The sequence below is a fragment of the Tachysurus fulvidraco genome, chromosome 24, assembly GCF_022655615.1.
Source record: "Tachysurus fulvidraco isolate hzauxx_2018 chromosome 24, HZAU_PFXX_2.0, whole genome shotgun sequence".
NCBI lineage: Eukaryota > Metazoa > Chordata > Actinopteri > Siluriformes > Bagridae > Tachysurus > Tachysurus fulvidraco.
The window spans coordinates 8151330-8172209 of record NC_062541.1 but is presented as its reverse complement, the minus strand read 5'-3'; the positions used below and the strand labels follow the sequence as shown (position 1 = coordinate 8172209).

The 20880-nt window shown below is 37.1% G+C and overlaps 1 protein-coding gene across 2 annotated transcripts in view; it reads right to left on the bottom strand.

Annotated features, from left to right (window-relative positions):
- Window positions 1-2719: 2719 nt before the first annotated feature.
- Window positions 2720-20880, bottom strand: part of pag1 (phosphoprotein membrane anchor with glycosphingolipid microdomains 1) — a 43789-nt gene continuing 25628 nt past the window's right edge. Inside the window, exons 2-7 of one of the 2 annotated variants that reach the window (XM_047807878.1) lie at window positions 17403-17430; window positions 14882-15075; window positions 13948-13999; window positions 11652-11754; window positions 10629-11149; window positions 2720-5242 (exon numbers count right to left, since the gene is read on the bottom strand). In XM_047807878.1, the coding sequence (XP_047663834.1) occupies window positions 4934-5242; window positions 10629-11149; window positions 11652-11754; window positions 13948-13999; window positions 14882-15027 (1131 nt within the window). In that variant the 5' untranslated portion in view covers window positions 15028-15075; window positions 17403-17430 and the 3' untranslated portion in view covers window positions 2720-4933. Of the gene's footprint in view, window positions 5243-10628; window positions 11150-11651; window positions 11761-13947; window positions 14000-14881; window positions 15076-17402; window positions 17431-20880 lie in introns of both variants that reach the window. The other variant, XM_027175748.2, reaches the window with a different exon arrangement.

The window sequence follows — 20880 nt, the reverse complement described above, 5'->3', positions numbered from 1 at the left end:
TGCCAGGGTATACTGAAAGGTTCCCGGATGTAAACCCTGGCATACTGCTTAGGGTGCGTCTCAAATCACACACAACCATGTGACTGCTAAGTGGTACGCGGTTTGTGGGATGCATCCACAGAGATGCTGTTCAAAACAATGACAAAATGCCCGAGAAGAAATTGCAAAACGATACTACACGCGCACTGCAAAGATTTGCACATATTTAATATGCAAAAAATTACATATTAAATATGTGCAATGGTTATCAACAGCACATCATTCTTAAGTTCCCATTCAATACATTATTGCTAATATAATGATATTCATGTTACTGTAAACATTTGCCTAACATTTCACTTTAACCAGGGATTTTGAGTCTCAGTGCTAGTGCAAAATGGAGACCTTTCTAAATGAACAGACATGATTGGCAGGGAAATTAATATAGTACAGACAGTACGTGGAGATTTGTTTTAGATTTAACAGAAATCCTTCACTCACGTGCATGATGAGGACAAATGGGTAATAGGATCATTTCTGGTCATTTCTACACAGTGGATTTGGAGCCTATCCCAGAAACTCAAGAATAGATGGCAGACACACACTCAACATATATAGTGTTATTTTAGCACATCTAGTTTATTTCCTTGCATGTTTTGGAAGTGTCGAGGAAACTTGATATCCCAGAGGAAACCCATGCAAAAACTGTGAACCTTTGCACAGACATTAACCCAAGCTCAGGATTAAATAACAGAGCCTTTAGCTATAAGACCACAGTGCTATCTATTACACCACAGTGTCACCCGTATGCCTTAAATATTTCCATGAGCAGTAGACAATTTTGTTAAGATCTTCACAGCCTCTGACAATATCCATCCATTTTTCATGTTATCTCATCTGTCTATTGATTTTTCTGAAAGAATGTTGAAGCTGAGGTTTTTCCACATGTTTCTGTGCAGATGGAGTCTTTATTAGATCCTTTTTCTTCTCAAAAAATGCTTAGTTATTAGTTCAGGCCTCTCGTGGGGCTTTTCCAGTCAGAAGCCTTCAATAATGCAGCAATGCCTCTGGTTACAGTTGTTCAGTGATATACGGTACACTGACATCAGCAAGACAATAATACAAGTCTGTAAATTCTCACTGTTGTGTCTACTGGGCTTGCCAATACGAACAGTTCTACAAATATGCCAACACATAATACTTATCTACTTGCATTTTGCTAGTAACTTTTGACCTCCAGTATATGATGTTAGATTTGGATGGCAGATGGCCCTATTGAGTGCTTTCTGGTCAAGGGATGACACTTGTATGGATCCATTTTATATGAAGTTACTTCATTTATTATATACTTCAAAATAGTTACAGTACTAATTCTTTTATTTAAAGGTCTGTCTGTAATGTTTTCACTTTATTAATGAGATAAAAGTTCATTTTTTCAGGGCAGCTATGTGGTGAAGTATTACAAGGCACACTGAGACAATTGTGTGTGTTAGGAATAAACCAAAGTAAATTGTGCCTGGATGACACAAAAAATCATAGTCTTCAGTCTCATTATGATCTGAGTCACTTTTGAACAGTTTGTCTGAAGGTCATGATTGTGGATCATCAAAAACAACTTATCGGCCTACTAATACTTTCTATTGTAATTCATTCCTGAAATAACACATTACACTGACTCCTAAAATATCCTGCAGTCACGAGTTGCGTCAGGCCATCTGGCGTCTGAGCCTGTGATCATACACTGATGGTCATCTGCAAAATCTGCATGTAGGTCAGTGTTACATGTGTTGTCATGTTTTGGCATAAAATAAAAAAAATCATTAAGCCTTGAGAACAAAACGGTGAAGATTTTAAGATTTTTTTGAAAGATTTTTTGCAGTTTTTTTTTCTATAGAAAAAAAAGTAAATTAACTATTCTATTACTGATAGCCTTTTTTTGGCCAGGTGGTTGAATGAGGCATAAGAAACATAAGAAAATCATTCAGCTGTTGCTACAGTTCATCTAGTAAAACTCTCAGCATCACTATATGCACTGTGCACAAGCAAGCAAAACAAAACACATACGGTTTGTGTAACAGTGATGGCCAGGGGGCCAATAGTAATCTTGGTGACCCAAACTTCACTGGAGAATTTTCATCTGGACAAATTTAGTTCCTTGGCTTCCTCTAATTAGCAAATCACCTCCCATTTACATTGGCACACGTGATGGCAAATAACACAATTCACTCTGTGGCCAATCACTATCCTGCATATAATAAAGCATAAGCAGTAATTACGGAGAGTGAAGGAAATGGGTAAGCTCTCTAAACCTACTAAAGAGTAATGATTTGGTACATTGGGGAATAAAGTGCACTTTTTTGCCCTGCTTTTTCTCCTCTTCAAACGTAATAGAAAACAGCGTGTTATTATCGACATCGCCGCCCACAACATTCAAACAATCACTGAGCATCAGAATACTGCTATAATAGCACATACATTAGTAATGAATAATGTTGCTGATAAAAATGGATGAAAAGCAACATCGCTGTCTTGAGTTTGCCTTGCGGTAAGACGCAAAAGAAAATTTTCATACTGTATCTAACTTCGGAAGTATATTTTTCATGAATCACCAAAATGGTTTACCACCTGTTAAACATGCAAAATATATATATTTTTCAAGAACAGCACAGAATTTCTATTCGTCATTCTTGGGGATGCTTCTTCAAAAACTGTGGTCCTTTAATTAGGACTGACACACATGCACAAAACACACACAGGCTTTATTATGAGTCCAGCATGACTGCAGTATTTAATTGACCAATGTCACTTTAAAAAGTTTATGATGATACAAAACAATGCAGTGATTTATATTTACAAAAAAATAAAATAAAAAATACACTCAATGCAAATGATAATATTATACTATGATATTAAATAATGAATGTACCTTCACAATACAGATCTTGTACCAAGAAATTGTACCAACATTTTCACCTAACAGGACCCACTCACAAGTACAGCGTTGGCCGTGAGTCCCAATTTCAATGTCAGCCTATTTTTTATTTTTACTTTTATATTCTTAATAAACTTTCACAAATACATTTAAAACAACCAGAGCACTTAAAAATTCCACACAGACTCCTGTGCTTTATAAGTCATCAGAATGAGTTATATATTTAAAGCCTTCATATAGAGAGGAGAAAGGACAGGCACATTACTGAAGTGGTGTGTAAAATCATACAGTATTTTAAAAATGATGAATAAAGTATTAGAATAGAAATATTTATAAGTGTCTCTTGGCATGTCATAGTCTCACATGCAGTGTCTGTCGTATAATTTTATACTCCTTGAAAAGCACTTCGTATTTGAAGTTTGTACACGGTAATAATAGTGCCAAGGTGAGTACCTTTTGTGCTTTACAAATATATGAGTCTGTACCTACTAAAGGCTATGGTAAGGTAATTTTTGTGACGAATCAATACTTAATTAATGAACTTCATTCATGGTGACACACAGGCAGCCAGGCACATTTAACATTAAAATATTCTTCACATCACAAATAATTTAGAAAATTTCTACATCAGCAATAGATATGTTTTTTTATTATTATTCTGTGATTGTTAGCATTATCGAATGAATTGACTGTACGTACCACAGGAAGTGATTTATAGCAACATGATCCGGAGGTGCCAACATGCTACTGTAACAAGATGCTAACAAGAAAAAAATACTTTAGATTTGAACAATTTTACCACAAAAATTCTAACATATGTACTGTAGGTAATATTGTAAAACTGTGTATTGAACAGCACATTCTACCTTATGGGTTTACTATCAAAAGACATGACAGCCACGCTTGTTATCAGCTACTTCAAAAACGAACAAAAGGTTTGGAAATTCACAGGTCAGATTTCAACATAAAGTCTGTGTGCAAGCAAATGTCTCATATACAGTGTCCTTACCCCTTCAGTGATCTGCCTTTTCTAAACTCCGACAAAGGGTAAAGCTACAGCTAAATCGTACACGTTGGCATTACTGTGTTATCAACTTATCGTACTCTAAGCTCCTGATCATGACTGTAAATGGCACAGACAGTGTCAGTGTCCCATCATCTTTTTTTTAATTCATATTACACTTAATTCTTGCGACTTGATCTCTAATTCGAAAGCTGCAAGGTAATTAAAAATATGCATTTTTCTACAGCGGTGTTGTTGGTTGTCTGTTCTAAGCATCAAGCATCATAATGAGAGCACTGAGGTGATATAACTTATGGCACCCAAATGTTCACTTCACATCACCATACATACAACTGAATTTCTTTCCTTAAGATGATTGTTGTGCTAATGTCTAATCCGACTTGAAACTAAACAGAGGACTCTATAACATAATAAGAAGAACTCTTTATAGCAAGAGAATTTCATTAATTTGTTAATTTCTTTTTTAGTAACTTGATCAGGGTTATGGTGGATCTGGAGCCTATCCCAGTTACACTGGTTGTTAGATTAAATTTTGGCCTGAATAGGATACAAGTAGATGGACTGGCATGTGCTCGGGGATTTACCAGATAAAACCCAGGGGGACACAGGGAAAGTATGTGTAACATCACACACACACAGTAACCTGAGCTCAGGATCGACCCAAGGACACTGGAGCTGTGATGCATGCATGTTTACATTTGTGGCATTTATCAGAATTTCTTCTTCAGAGCGATTTCAAAATTTTATCTTTAACTAAGAAAGTGATGGTTATGGGGCAGTTTTGTGAACCTTGGATTTGACCTCACAACCTTCCAATCAGTAGTCCAACGCCTTAACTACTATTATTTTCTACATTGTTTTCACACCTTCACACCATAAGCCTAAGTGACCACCTATTCATTTCATTTACTGGCTTGCTAACATTCTGTGTAAATAAGTGCTAAACTAAGTCCGCCCGAGCCACTGCTACGTCACTCGAAGTGCTTTGTGTCTCTCAGTCAGAGACGGGACGTCTCGCTGTTCAGGTCCAGCTCTGCAACAACTGCGTAGTCAGACTCCACAAGCCCGTCATCCTGCTGGACCTCTTCCTCAACGTTTTTTGCAATCTTGATAGTCTCGTACCCGTGGTCTGTGCTCTCCGCAGGCTGCTCGGCAGGGGGTGAGGGGTACACGTCTTTCACCGTGGCGTATAGCTCACTGGAGCTCGACTCCACCACTATACCCCTGATCTCGCTGATGCTGCTGTAATCGTGCTCTATCTCCTCTTCTTTTTCTGGCTTATTTACACTGGAGTACATGGCTGATATCTGCAGGAGGGGGCAGGAAAAGATAATAAGCCGTCTGATTTTACAGTGAAACAAACTAAATTCAAAATGAATTAAAAATGTGTAATTCAAATAAATTAAATGTTGGTGGTATTAAATTAAAATAAATTAAACATTTTGAATTCATTTTGAATTATGTATTAATAGTAAATTCTGTATTTTTGGTCAGGATGAAAATTGAAACAATAAATATGGAGAATAAACCGATTCATTCTTTCTCTTGCTGAGAAAAATTTCCTCTGAATCTGTATTTCTGAATCTAATTGTTGCTTGATTAGATACCTGTATCTGTTAGTTGTTCCCATAATTCTGTTTGTATGCAGCAGTTATACTTGATAAAGATAGAAATAATGTCTCATCTTGTTGAAACAACCCAAAAATGCCCAGACTTTATTTTAGTATTTCTAATATAATTGAATATTCATTGTTATGATCTACACTATATGGCCAAACGTATGAAGACTCTGGACCATCACAACCACATGCAGGCTTTCCCTAATCTGGTGCAAAAAGTTGGAAGTAACTGTATTTTTGTATTTACATTATTGTATACTGTAGCATTACAATTTCCCTTCACTGGAACTAAGAGGCCCAAACCTGTTCCTGCATGACAATGTGTCTGTGCACAAAGTGAATGCTCTTCAGTGAATGGAGGAATCTCCACAGCCACACTCCAAAAGCTAGTGGAAAGTCTTCCCTAGAGAGTGAAGATTTCAGGGGTCCAAAAAGTTTTATGGTCAGGTGTCCAAAAAAACTTTTGGCCATATAGTGCAACTAAATGGGATTTACAGCTGAGTTTATACATCTATAAATAAGACACAGTTTTGTTTTAGAGTGAGATGTTTAAAATGATCATTTTTTGTCTTGCAACTCTAATTTGGAATGAATAACATATCTGTTATACAGGGAGAATCAAGTCAAATCAAATATAAACTCTTCCTGACCTAAAGGCTCTAAGCCCTGTAACTAGTCTTAAGTCCCATGAGTGCATTTACATAATTTAGATAAATTGATGTATTTCAGATAAACAGCAACAGAAGATAGCGCTTTTAGCATCTCACATTGTCTCAAAGCAGCTTTACATAAGTATAGAAACACAATACAAATGTTAAAGTTTAATTTAGTTACAATTTATCTCTCTGAGATGATATGATGAAACCTTGAGAGGAACCAGTCTCAGAAGGGAACCTCATCCTCATCCTCGACATTGACAGACAGATGACAGATAGCAAATTGAAAGTGACAGACTGTTGAAGAGGTTAAGAGCCCTGTGGCGTCAGATGCTACGTTCACTCATGTGAACAAATGAACATAAGCATCTGCCTTACAAACACATGCAAATATGTACAGAGACAGTGTTATGTGCAAGTCGTTCCACTTTATGTCTGAACAGCGCTTCGAGCTCTCTTCTTCAACACAGAGTTTACCCTGTCATCCTGTTCATGTCAGCATGTCGCACTCTTTATGCTTCAACACAAATTATTCACAAATTCCAGGCACGCACGGTCCATAAAAATGACAGATATGATGGATTTGGATGGAACAATAGCTGATCACTACCATCAGTAAGTTTCTATACATAAGAGGCCAGCTATTTCAGACTGGCAGCTACTGTTCAGTGAAAGAAGAAGAGAAGCCAATCGTGAACTAATATTTCCAGCAACTAAACAGGAAGTAAAAAAAGTATAGGCTCAAAATAAATACATTGAAAAAACACAACATTTTAAGCACGCCACGGCTTTGTGACTTATCTTGTTGGTTACACTGGTTCAGCAGTCATGTAATAGTAAATCTAACATTGCCAAGCATGACACAACACCCACAAAGCAAGCCTTGATGAGGGCTTTCACAAAGATGCATATGTTTCAAAAACAAACAAGGACATCCCTTTACATGCTGATTACCTGTTGAGCCATGCCTCATTATGCTGTTCTCCTGCTGGCACAGCACACAGCTGTATGCTAAAAAAATACCACATACTGCCATGATAGACTCATAATTAACTTAACCTAAAACTGTTACTCTTGTATATGTATGAATGGGGGGTAGGGGGTAGTATGTACGATATGTATACACAACACATGTGATGTATGACAGGTTATTCGTGTGTCCCACTGGTACATGACTCATCTGTCAAGATGTCGAGCTGTTCCACTGACACTGGACACCTGGAGCATGCTGTGCTTACTCTCTCACTCTCTCTCTCTCTCTCTCTCTCTCTCTCTCTCTCACTCACTCTCTCTCTCTCACACTCTCTCTCACTCACTCTCTCTCTCTCTCTCTCTCTCTCTCTCTCTCTCTCTCTCTCTCACACACACACACACACACACACACACACACACACACACACACACACACACACACACACACACACACACACGCACAGAGCATCATCATGCCAGCTGTTTCCTAACCTCTGGTGTGTGCAGACGTCCATTTAGCCACACACTCACCTCTCTGGGGTAAATAATGTATTGTGAATGGAGTCTATCATCTTTACATATAAAGCAGCTGCTTTTCATACAAAGATGCAGTAGCAAATGGAGAATACACTATATATAATGCACTCAATATATTCCTAGGAAAATAATTTGAAAAAGTGTAGCTAGGAAAATAATTTGAAATCGAATAAATGATAAATTACAGATCCCCAACATGCAGCCACCCTAAAATAATTAGATAGCAGCTTCTTATAAATCAGGCATGTTAAAACCTGTGATAAGAAACTAACCCCTTTTACATTCCTGTGTTCTCCATCGACACTAAATCTGCCATCCTCCTTCTGCACTCTGATAGAATGAATTTCTGTTTTATTACACAGACGTAATGCAGAGAGCCATTTATTCATCTATCTTTTTGAATGCAGTGCTTTTTACACTGATTGGCTCTTCTTATGTGGAAATACACAAGGTGGTAAGAATTCTAATGATCAACAGTTTGAATCCACTGTTATGCCCTGACTATTGTTGTGCGTCAGAAACAGTCTGTACCAAAAAGGTTGCTGACTGGAGTGTAGAGTTATTTTAAAAAAGGTACTTTACTCACTTTACTAAACATTTAAATAACATTCTTACTGGCTTGTTTTATGTTTCTACTGATGAGTTAAAAAGTTCAGATTATTTGTGCTTATTTCAGTGTGTTTTCTGAAATACTGATTAATTATCAACTATTATATAAAGATGCACTGATTACATACATACATACATTTTGTGCAATATTAAAGTTTTAACTTTTTTTCATTGCTCAGCAAATACATATGCAATTTCTACAAGGCCCTAAACCCCATTTTACACCAGAAGTGAAAAATCCCACCAGAAATGCCCTGTGACTCTTTTTTCAAGTCCTGTGTGCAGTTTTCACTTTTTAGCTGTTAAAACTTTCACAAATTTTAAATTATAATGCATTATATTAGAATTATAATAGTACTATGGTTTCATTTAGGCTGTCATCTGTACATGAGACATTTGAGATATTGAGATAGATACCAATTACATTTTTTCCATACAATCTGTAAAACTATATGAAGCTCTATTGCTGGAATATATTCTAATAGAGACAAAGAGAAATAATTCAAATGCTAGAAGGCCCCAACGAGTTGGACAACATCTGGTGATTATAACATCCTCAAGAGATGAATAGATCCCTAAGACACATAAACCCAGTGTGACGGATGACAAAAATCACCAGTGGCCGATTCAAAGTCGGGGTACATGCAGAGTTAGAAGGGTCAACCAAGGCCATATGGGTACTGAGGAAAGGGGGAACAGGAGTGTGCGATGGTGAATGACAATAAATTGCTGACTTTAGATTTGAGGGCTGCAGGTGGCCTGGTTGTGCACCAGGAGAGGGCAAACCTGGGCTGCACCTCATCTTAGCTACATATGAGCTTGGCTGTAGAGTTCCAGTGAAAGGAAGCAGAGATACAGAGAGGACAAAGGGAAGATGTGACTAGAGTAGTGTGTGTGTGTGTGTGTGCTTCTGTGTGGTGGTATGAAGCTCACGCTGTGAGTAAACAGCAGCCCAGCCTGCAGGTGCAGAGTGAGCTGTCCGTTCTCCTCTACACATGGTTTATTTGCATGCTATGGCGGCACAACCTACCTAAAAGATCCTAATTATGCTGGAGTCACTGGCTATTGTTCCCCTCCCGTGTCTAAATTTAGCTCTTTCCATTGCAGAGAAAAATGGAGCGTTAGATTTTAGATTTCAGAGACACCAACTTTACGATCTTTAAGCTGCAGATCAGTGATGACCACTAGAATTAGCTGCCATTTGTTTTATAACCGTTTCATAGATTTTAAAAAAGTGCAATGAAAATGAAAGTTTTCTCTTTCTTTTGCATGACAAATACCAGCCTAACAGCTTTCTGTGCCAGGAATATTTTTCACTGATTACTTTATGCAGTGGTTACTTTAGTTTTGTTTGCTGTTTGGCTCAGTTATACCGAACATAATTAAACAAACCAAAACACATTAAAACACTGGGGACATGTGGAAAGGTGGTGGGCCTAAAAAACATCCCCTAAAACTCATTTGTTCAATGTTCAGGAAGGAAAAGTGTAAACAATTCTCTGCCAAGTGCATGCAGAACACACTGAAATCAGCCAAGCCCAGAGAAACTGAGCCGGTGCTATATATAAACGATTAAATAACACTGTGGGTGCCAATATTTGAATCTTAACATAAATAGAGAGAATGCAGAGTGCAACTTTGTTAGAGAAATCGAGAACATAATAATTATGTGCGTCAAGTAATTCAATATTTAATTTATGTGTCTGTCACAGGAATTATAAATATCATGCTACTGGCCATGTAGCAAAGAACTGTGTAAGATCTAAAATACCATTATGTTATATTTTATTCAGTAAGCACATATAAATTAGAAAACAGTTTGGGATTCACTTGAAGACTTAATTGTGTAGTATATATTGTATCTATATTGTAAGGTAAAACTGCTGTACAATATATTGACGGCTCGTGGGTCATTTATTTGTTTAGGAAAACAATGTTAGCCTTTTTATGATTAATGCTGTAGGAGTGCTTAGTGTAGCCATTTGTTAATGCTTCATTCTGTGGTTGTGTAAAATTTTCAAATAATTACACTAATATATTAATTAATTGAATCAGCTGCCTCATTTTTACTAATTAGCCTGAAAGGGACATTTTGATTGTTAACTAATTTGACGCAGACTGTTTCATTTAAACATCTTAAAAATGCCATTTTTAGACACTTTAAAGCCACAACACTTTGTAATTAACTCTATTTAACAAGACTGCAGCAGCTTTATTATTTTTAATGGCAGGCCTTTCATTTGGAAGTAAGCTGGCAATCAAAACTCTGTGAATTCAAAACACTTTTAAGTTGTCCTCACCTCTCCATTCTGCAGTGTAGTAATGTTTTGGTTATCATTTTCATCCAGCACTTTATCAGGTATAGGTGGTGGATGGTCCTCCTCAGGCTGCTCTACAGCTGAGCGCTGTGCCTCAGCTTCTACACTGTAGCGGCTTTTCTTCTTCAGGTCAATGGAGGCGTAATCTCCGTCTGAGTCAGGCATGCCAGGGCTGGGGCTCACATGCCCGTTGGGCTGGGCTGTCGGAGGCTCGTCAGGGGTCAGTGTGCCGTTAGTGATGCATGCCTCCTTCAGCTCTTTTACCGTCTCATAAGGTGAGTCTTCTACAACATCCTGTGAGGCTCCTTCCTTTAGCATCTCGTATGTGCCGTCCCCAGAGGCTCTGCACTCTTCAGAGGCCTCAGCTTCCGCCCGCAGACTGTTGACGCCGGGAATGCTGGGTAACTCACGGTCTTGGGGGCATTTTGATGAGCGATGCTCTGACTGGATGGACAGCATTTCTTCTGAAGGGTGCGGGCTTGTGTCCATGGTGTCTGTGAGGACTGACACAGAGACGAGCACAGACTATAAGGAGTGCTGCTGATTCAGTATCAGCCTTATGTTTAACTTACAATAGCAAGAGACCAGGCAACTCAATAACTGCAATAATACACCCATCTATTTAGCAGTATTTTTAAAGGAAAAAGAAACAAACCATAACTTTAAGGTTGTATTTGATTTAAGAATAAATGAGATAGAAAATTACAATAATAAAGTTGCAAATGCTTGCAGATAGTGAACACTATATTGGCATCATGCATCATCAAATCCTCTAAAATGTGCAAAACAAGTTTAACATGTTTATTAACTGTTTCTTCCTTGCTATTTTCTGCAATACTGCTGTTATAGGGTTAGAACGTTAGGGCTAAACTTTAGAACCACAGTTACAATACAAACTGTATATTACAATGTACAAGTTATAAATAACAGTTATCATCTTTTGCCTAAGGATGGTTTAATATATGCTGTATATAACAGTAAATTTGGACATAAGTGGTGTTTTACCTGTACCGCTTGTAAGAGGCCCATTGAAGGAGCTACTGGCCACCAGATCAGTGCCATGGCTGCCTGTATCTGCTGTCTGGCTACATGTCTCCTTTTCTGACACCTGTACCTGTCAAATCAGCGGCAGTTCATATTAGCACAAATCAAGACACATTTGTAGCATCAGGAATTGTTAGATTTAGTGACGGTTGATAGTGATACAATATGAGAGGAATAACATCTAATATGTGGAGTTGAGCAAAAGGTTTTATTAATTTAGGGCAAAAACTATTAAATCTGGGATGCCCAGCTGGTAGAGTTACATAGAAAACAATAAAGCTGTAATACTTCCATCCTAATCAACACACTAAGCTGCTAGTTTAATCTCCTATGAAACTAGCAGCCTATCTCCTATGAAGCCTATCTACTTTTAATTTCTCTCTCCAAAGCATTTTAGGGATAAAATGTTAGGTGATAGAGTAAGAACTCCAACTCATTCACATTAATTACACCTGTGACGTATTTGACAGCCCCCTTATCAATCACTGTCGCATTGGTCACTGATGGACTAAATTAATCTACTTCTTCATAGCATTCTGTGATTTTTAACAGCTGGGGGTGCTGTTGTGCCTCCTTACACATGAGTCTAAATTATCCAGAGTTTTGCTGAAGCCAAAAATGTAATCTTAGATTGATGTAATTTTTCTAGCATTAAAAGATGAGGAGCTTAACCCTGGTGGCCCATTAATTTATACCAGCCAGAGAGAGCGAGAGAGCGAGCGAGAGAGAGAGAGAGAGAGAGAGAGAGAGAGAGAGAGAGAGAGAGAGAGAGAGAGAGAGAGAGAGAACAAGTGGATGGAGATCTTTGTGATTTTAGCACGTCAGAAGGCAGACAGTTGCTTTTTTGGCACCACCTAGTGGTGACTATGTGAACTCCACCACAATCAGATTGATGAGACTCACACCCTCAAGAGTCCGTCTGCTCATCATCTACAGACAAAACCCCCATTTAACCTGTGAGCTCATGACAGGCACTGCCATTTCAGTGAAGATCTCTGTGTTTTCCCCCCACAAGCTGAATATTATTGTGTTAAGGATGGCTTCAAGATAGTCATCAAAGTGTAAAAGATTTCCGCTTCCCCGAGGTTTTGTGGGCACATGTGACAGGGTATGATTACACAGAGATTGTCAGATTCTTGCCAGAAGACTTACTGCTTCCCTGCGTTCTCGATTCACATGATCCTGACACGGTTATCTCTCTTGCTACTTAGACCATAAATAACAAGCTTCATTTTGACTAAGCTATTTTGTTGTGTAATTAGCCAGGTTTGCTGATATTAGCAGAATTATACAATAATTTAAAATCATTAATAAAATATCAATTATCATTTAAATCAGTCTCCACGTTTGACAGTAAGCTAACATAAGTATCAATGTTAAGTGAATGTCTCTTGGACTGTTAAGTTAATGTCTGCTTACATCACTAATTAACAAGCAGTTAAAAATCCATAATTCAACTATTTAACATTAGTTAAAAGTAACCATTAATATCCGGGACCTATTTGGTCCACGTTGAAGTTATTTAGGCCAAATTTGAATTTTTCAAATCAACATAGATGACATAATTCTTAAGGTGAGGTTTGTATGTAAAAATACATGCTTCATTTTTAAACAAGGAACATTTTAAGCAAGAAAATCAAGATCCACATGCACCAGCCTGGACATACAGCAATCCAGGCAATGAGCCATGAAGACAAGTTGGCAACCGTGTCATTGCTACTAGCAACAATGGAAGCTTAATACTTTCCCCACATCTCTGTATACCCTTCAGTTTCAATATGCAAGTGCATTCATCACATGACAAGTCAAATGAGATTTTCATAGATGCTCCCTGCTTCTAAACAACGCTGAACTCCTGACCTTTTGTCTCACATGATAATTCCCCAGCCTCCATGCAGAGGGCACATGCACAGAAAGGCTTCCCATGTCCCCTGGCAAGACAAAGCATTGAGTCTGCCTGCTTCATGTTTTCCTCCCACTGAGCGTGAGCTTCACAAAGGTCCTTTAGTGTGCTGTGCCCCATCTGTAATCTGTAAACTACAAAACTACAAAATAAACCACACACCATCTCCTGACACTACACATCAGCTTTCTCCAAAGCAACTCCGACTCAGCTAAAACAGCTCTCTGTGAGAAAAAAATAGCCTGAAATATGATTAAAAGACGCTGCGGGGCTTTGCTTTGAGTCTCAGTCATGCATAGAGAATGATTTGAAATGCAGAAAATCCTTTACATGAAAAGCATCCCACTAACATACCCCATTCATCAGGTTCTCATGGTCTCCAGGGAGCCGGGTTGCTTTCTTCTGCCTGGGGAAAAAAAGAGAGAAAGTACGTTACTGAAAACATTCGAGTAGCTCTGTTTGTGTGAACCTGTGAAGTGCTTGCATATGTGGGGAAGTTAACTAAGTGGATCTATACTGTATGTCTCAAGAAAGACATTTCTCTCAGAAATGTGGACCAACCTCCCAAAGTGTTAATTAATAAGATTTCTAGCAGTAGTGTGCAAGAAAACATGTCATAAAATTGGTAAATTTGTTAAAGTATCTTTAACATACATATGAGGGCAGTTGGAATAAACTGACTGAAAGAGCAAAGCCAAGTGTCTCAAAGATAATAAGACATGGATGTGTTTTTGCATCCAAATCAGATTATTTGTTGCTAACATATTATTATATTAACACATTATTATACACATTATTATATTTGTGATAGCACAAATGGTCATTAAAAAGAAACACAGAACAGTATAAAGAAGGAAGATTTGAACGCTATTTGAGTTGATCTTTTTCAGCGCACTTCATTGACACATTCATGACATGTCGTTAGGTGTGCCTGAGAAGTAAAACAGCACAAAGAAGTGATAACACAGCCATAGAGCTCAAAACCACTACCCAAAGTTACTGCTGCACCCTTCAGCAAAGCCCCTAACCCTAAACTGTACATAGTTTGGATAAAGGTGTCTAAAACACAGTTGCTGCGATAGTTATTGAGGTGAATTATGTACTCCATCATCCCCCTACCATACTTTTTTAACATAGATGGAGTGACAACCTCCCTTCTATTACCATGACGACCAGCCTTCAATGAAAGCTACAAAATACCTGCAATACAAAACAGCCCAATTTCTATCTATCTATCTAAGCAGAGAGAGTGTGATGGTGATGAGGGTGATGATAATAAGGTACTCACCCTTGACAACCAGCACATAGTACCAGCAGAACAGTGAGCAGCAAGAAGGCCCAGAATATGGTGAGAGTGCTCACTATTGGCAGCTCACCACTGATCTCCGATCCAGCAACCCCTGAGGCCCACAGAGCACCCAGAGCAGGAGCCATTACACATCACAATGAGCAATAGCCTACATCGGCCACACACTTCAGGAGCTGAGATAGAGGGAGAGAGAGAGAGAGAGAGAGAGAGAGAGAGGGAGGGAGATAGAGAGAGAGAGAGAGAGAGAGAGAGAGAGAGAGAGAGGGAGAGAGTGTGTGTGAGAGAGAGAGTGAGAGAATAACAGTATGTCATACCATCATAAAGTCAGCATCAACTTTCTAAGCAGAGGAATTTTAGCAGCCACTACATTTCATTTAACAACCACAAGCAATCACACTAATAAACACCTTTTCCGGTGAGAAATGCACAGTTTTATCTAGAAGACAGAACATAAAAAAACATAATAATAATAATAATAGAAATAATAATAATAATAATAATAATAACTTTGCCTAGATAACTGCCTCGAGCAGAATTATAACTTTTTTGTTATTTTTCATACATATTTCAAGTGTTTTAATAATTTCTTAATTTTATTTTTTATCTTTTAATTTTTTTCATGTATTGTATTGTTGTCTGATGTAAGACATAGACAGTTAATCCTTGTCTAAAATAAAAAACCAACAGATAAACATGTAAAAGAAAAAGAAAAAACACTTTTGTAAAATGTTCCTTTTCCTGTGATCATGTAAAAAAATGTTTCATAAAACAACATTGAAACACTGGCTGAAGAATTAATCATATTTGAACCATTATAATGATTTTGGCTTCCACAATTAATTAAAGTTAATCATCTCTGATTTTGAACAACTTAGCCAAGGTTAATTAGTTCAAATCTGATTTTAGCTTAAAACTTAATATTGACTTTGAATTATAGTTTAAAGTTCATGTTTAGACGTTGAACCGAAGGACTGTGCTTTATTAAATCATTTAGTGTTGAATTGTTTAACAGAGTGGATGTAAAATTTTAACATGAACGTGTAGCAGAAGCTGTTTATATATTCATTCAAATAATTATATATGTGTAAAAATATAGGCTTACTCTGTACGTGCAAAAGTTTGCATCCCCCATGTTTTATGGGAAAATAAAATAAACAATTTACCACTATTTTATAAATCTAAAAAAAGAAGGGTGGGTTTATGAAGGTATATCAAGGAGGCAAGAATCAGTCCTAACTGCCTGTGTCTTGCATCAAGACAACAATACATTACATGAAGTAATTAAAATGAAATTAAATGAAATAACAAAAAAAAAGTTCAAATTCTGTTGGAGGCCGTTGTCTAGATAAAGGATGTGCAGACAAGTTATTATTATTATTATTATTATTATTATTATTATTATTATTATTATTATTATTATTATTATTATTATTATCTTGAAACTTAATGAAACCTGAAAAACAACCATTTTTTATTTGAGCTGATTTTTTTATAATGTGTATCATTTTAATAAATCAAAATGATTATTTATTTAAATATAATTTTCATATAAATCTTTCTTTGTTTTTTGCAAACTCAATAGATTAATAGCCAGTATGAAACAAGTTGTGTCATTTGCAGTGAAAATAGTAAACATATTCAAATAATTTAAAAAGAAATCGAACAAAAATTTCAGAAACTTGAACGTCATGACACAATGTTGTGTATTGCAGTGTCAATATCCTCCAGAAGGAGGCGCAAAAACTAGAACCCGATTCTGCAGCACCACACTTTGTCACACACAAACTGCAGTCTGACAATCAGTGTAAACAAACTACTGCTGAGTGTTTCAGTAAGTAAGACCTGCACTGCTCTGACAGTGATCCCCAGTCTTAGGGTGGATTCAGCAAAGCCCCTGTGTGGAGTTATTTTAAGACGGAGGGAAACGGAGCGCACCCCACCTCCACAAACTGAATACGTAGATAACAATCAGATGGCTGGCATCCCGGAGAATGGCAGAGAGCCCGACTCTTTTGTGTCTGAGGAGTCTCTCAGAGGGGAGAGTCTTTCCCCTTCACTCATTCTCTCTCCCTCAGTCTCAATAGAGAGTGTTGGACTGACAAAGTGCTGGCACCTCACAGTCGGCAACCTTATTTGGATATATTTTGCTTCTCTTTTCTTAAATAGAAAGCATGTGTGCTGTGGAAAACAAAGTCTATTGTAAAACTAAGGACATACTAAATTAAACAGTTGTTTTACAGGATTAGGTGTGTCCTGTTGTGCCCTAAAATATATGTGTCCGAGAATAGAATAGAATATATATACCATACAAACTGTCATGTGCATGCAAATTAATCCAGTGTGTGATTCCAGATAAACCGTAAATCTGCTTCAAAACTCATTTGTCCTAAACTGACTGTTTAAAGTGAATAAATGGCATTAAAATAGAGTATAAAACTATATATGAATAGAATTATGTGCAGTTTCCTGAAGTTGGTATGGGAAATAAATGGCATCCTACCTGAACACTTGGAACTGGTCGTCCCTGTCTGAAATGGAAGAGAGAAGAGAGAGAGAGAGATTAGAGGCTGAGCGCACACAGAAACAGAAAGTGAGTCATATGTCCTGGGAGAAGCATGCTGATAGATGCACTGATATGGTGCACACCATGACATCATGTACCATCATATATTTTCTCAATATACATGCTTCCCTTAGGGAACAACATTAGAAGGCAGGGGATTAGTTTCCACTGTTATGCTGACGATACCCAGTTATATCTCTCCTCAAAACGAGATGAAATATCTAAATTGTTCAACTGAGTGCATTAAAGAGATAAAAGATTGGATTACCTGTAATTTTCTGTTGACAATAGAGAAATACTACTTATCAAAAAACAGTACACAGAAGCTCTCACACTTCAACTTCCATTTAGAGGGATGTACTGTAACTTCTAGCTCAACAGTGAAAGACCTGGGTGTTTTATTAGACAGCAATTTGTCTTTTGAAAATCATATCACCAATACTACCAAAACAGCCTTCTTCCACCTTAGAAATATTGCCGAGAAACAAGATTTCCAAGATTAAATGTAGATTAAAAACCTATTGCTTTAGTCAGGTGTTCACACAATACTTCCCATAATCTTACATATACAAACACATTTAAATATATGTAATATTAATCTTGAATTATTGTATTATATTAATCTTTATATTAACCTTTCTGTAAAGCTGCTTTGAGACAATGTCAATTGTTAAAAGAGCTATACAAATAAATTTGAATTGAATTCATGATAGGCTAAGGTCTCTATGCACAGTAAAACATTTCCTTTAGAGAATAGTCATGTGACTTGTATGCGGTGTTGCAAAAATGCATGTGAATGATATGGATAAAAACTGTAAACCTATACCATTGTAGTCCACAAAAAGTATGAAAGATATTGTCTACTTATGATAAAAAATTGGTGGCATTGTGGAGCAGGTGCTGCACAGAGCTGTTACTCCCACAGCCCAAAAACATACTGATGCTGTGGGTAGTGTGGCCCCTCTCTAGCTCAGGAGGTACTAACACTGTTTGCTAATAAGTTTTTGAGAGAAAAGAATGTCCACTGTTCTTATTACTGAACTGTCATTCACATTAATGAACTGTGACACACTAATCAAGCTTTGTGCAATCCTTTGCTTTAACTAGTGTGCGGTGTGGTGGAGGAAGGAACCATGCATACAGTCAGTCCAAAACATACAACCCTGACACTTAACAGAGGAAAGATTTCTTTTCCTTAAGAAATACTATAGCTGAATTTCATGCCATTGGAATTATGAGGATGGAAAAGTCATTTAAGGAGGAATGTATTTGGACAGGTTTCACTTCCAGACTGGGGCCCTGCTGGCTTTACTCTACTGTCCTCAGATCAGATGCTAAAATGGCATTTGACTGTAACACAACCCTAGTGTAATTCTTGTATATATTCCTTGTAATTTCTCGTTTTTCTTGTATATTTTCACGTTTATGTATTTCACTCTTTGTTGTTCTTGTTTTTCTAGTTTCTTCCATACATAAGTCATTTTTCTTTAATTGCTTTCCTTGTAGCTGTCTCTCATAAGATTTTTTTCTCTCCTGGTTTTATGCTGTGAACTAAAAAAAAAAACTTTAATATATATTTATTAAAATATAATATGATTTATTCTGATACTTAGATAATCAGGTAATACTACTAGTAAAATGTATTTTAATGTACTTTTTTTTTTTTTTTTTTTAACAATTTCCCAGGTCTACTATTACTGAATATCTCCTTCGTACGGTATGTGTGCATGTGTAGTAGCTGCAGTTGCAAGTCGAGCATAAATCTCAATTAAGAGAAAAATCATCTTTATTTCAGCTTCTCTGTGGGTTTCACACTCGGGATGTCACACCCGAGTCTCATTAAGTCTCACTGAGAACAGGTATGGAAACACAAAGCCTAATAATGTTATATATTATTATCACACTATATGCAGGTGACATAATGCTAACTAGGATCACTGCTGGTAACAGAATGTCTGCGAAACATTCAGCATCCTTTACGACTGAGAAGCTTCAGCAGTAGGTTTCATACGTATCTGCATTTCATCACGGTGTATTTGAGATGACTCGAAAAAGAAGTGCGATTCAAGCTTCTCAACAGAGCAACAGCACCACAGAGGGAATTTGTAATTTAGTAAGAATGCTCATTCTCTGACAAGGCATCCGCTGGAATGGTTTCAAGCACACACCACAGGCATGTCCTAAATAAATAACTGGATTTGGGGAGGGGTAACTCAATAAGGAAGTTTTGGGGCAGGTTTGTTATTAAAAGATTTTGCGCTGACGGAAACTGGGGAAAAGTTAATCTTTGTTCTAATAATAGCACTAGAAACACGGAAAAAAGCAATAACTATAAACCTGTACAGAGCTGGGAGATGTTATAGGTGCAAACGTTTGCATTCTCCATGTTAGAACGATCCTTCTTTTGATAATTGATTTACAAAAAACACTGCTTCTATAACCAACATCTGACTTCCAGTTAAATTCAGTGTATGGCTGAAATCATCTAAAGACAATTATGTACCACTTAAAGTCTTTTTAAGGAACTGTCTAATTAAGTAGGTAAGAAAATGTTAGCTATGACATTAGCTGGTGCTTATCACTATATATTATCAGATATCAGCCTTCTCAGATTCTTATCCATGTCAAGATGACTGTTGTGTCCCGGACATCCCACCTACATCCTGTGCCTCATTCTATACACTCTCATACACAGACAGGGGCACATGCTATTGAGCCCCATGCTCAACAGCTTCAGTGCAGCAGATTTTACTGCGATAGGCGTCTGTGTGGTCTGGAGGACGGCGAGACCAAGGAACAGACTCTCTAACAGCCAAATCACCAAACAGCAGCTGCAATGCAGAACTGGAGCTCCAGAAGATACAGACAGTTAAATCCTTCAATGATAAAGAAATACCCATGTTGCCATGGTGACAGTTCAGATCGTACAGGTGAATTATCTGAAGCCCTCTAGCATACGAGTGATGGGGTTTATGTACATTGTTTCTGCTTGTTAGAAAGCCAGGTTGAGGTCAAGATGCCTTGAAATGAAAGAGGAAGGAAATTTTTACTGCAGTCTGAGACTGAACTGTCTTTTACTTGTGACTCTAAAAGTTAATCATGTTATATAGCATATCCCTGAAAAACATCTAACAAAGACTATATATATTTTATTAGTTTAAATATATGTTTATGTATCAGCTATTCAGGATAATGCTTATTTAAAAAAAATAAAATAACCCTCATTTTCTTAAATAAGTGCAATAAAAAACTCAAATACAAAAAATATTAGGAAAAAATAATAATCATGAAGTTTATCTGTAGTGTCTAACATACGCTGAATAATTAATTAAAAACATATTATATATTCACTTAAAATGTAATGGACTAACCTGACTACATCCAATCCTACATGAGTCTCATGAATCTGATTATA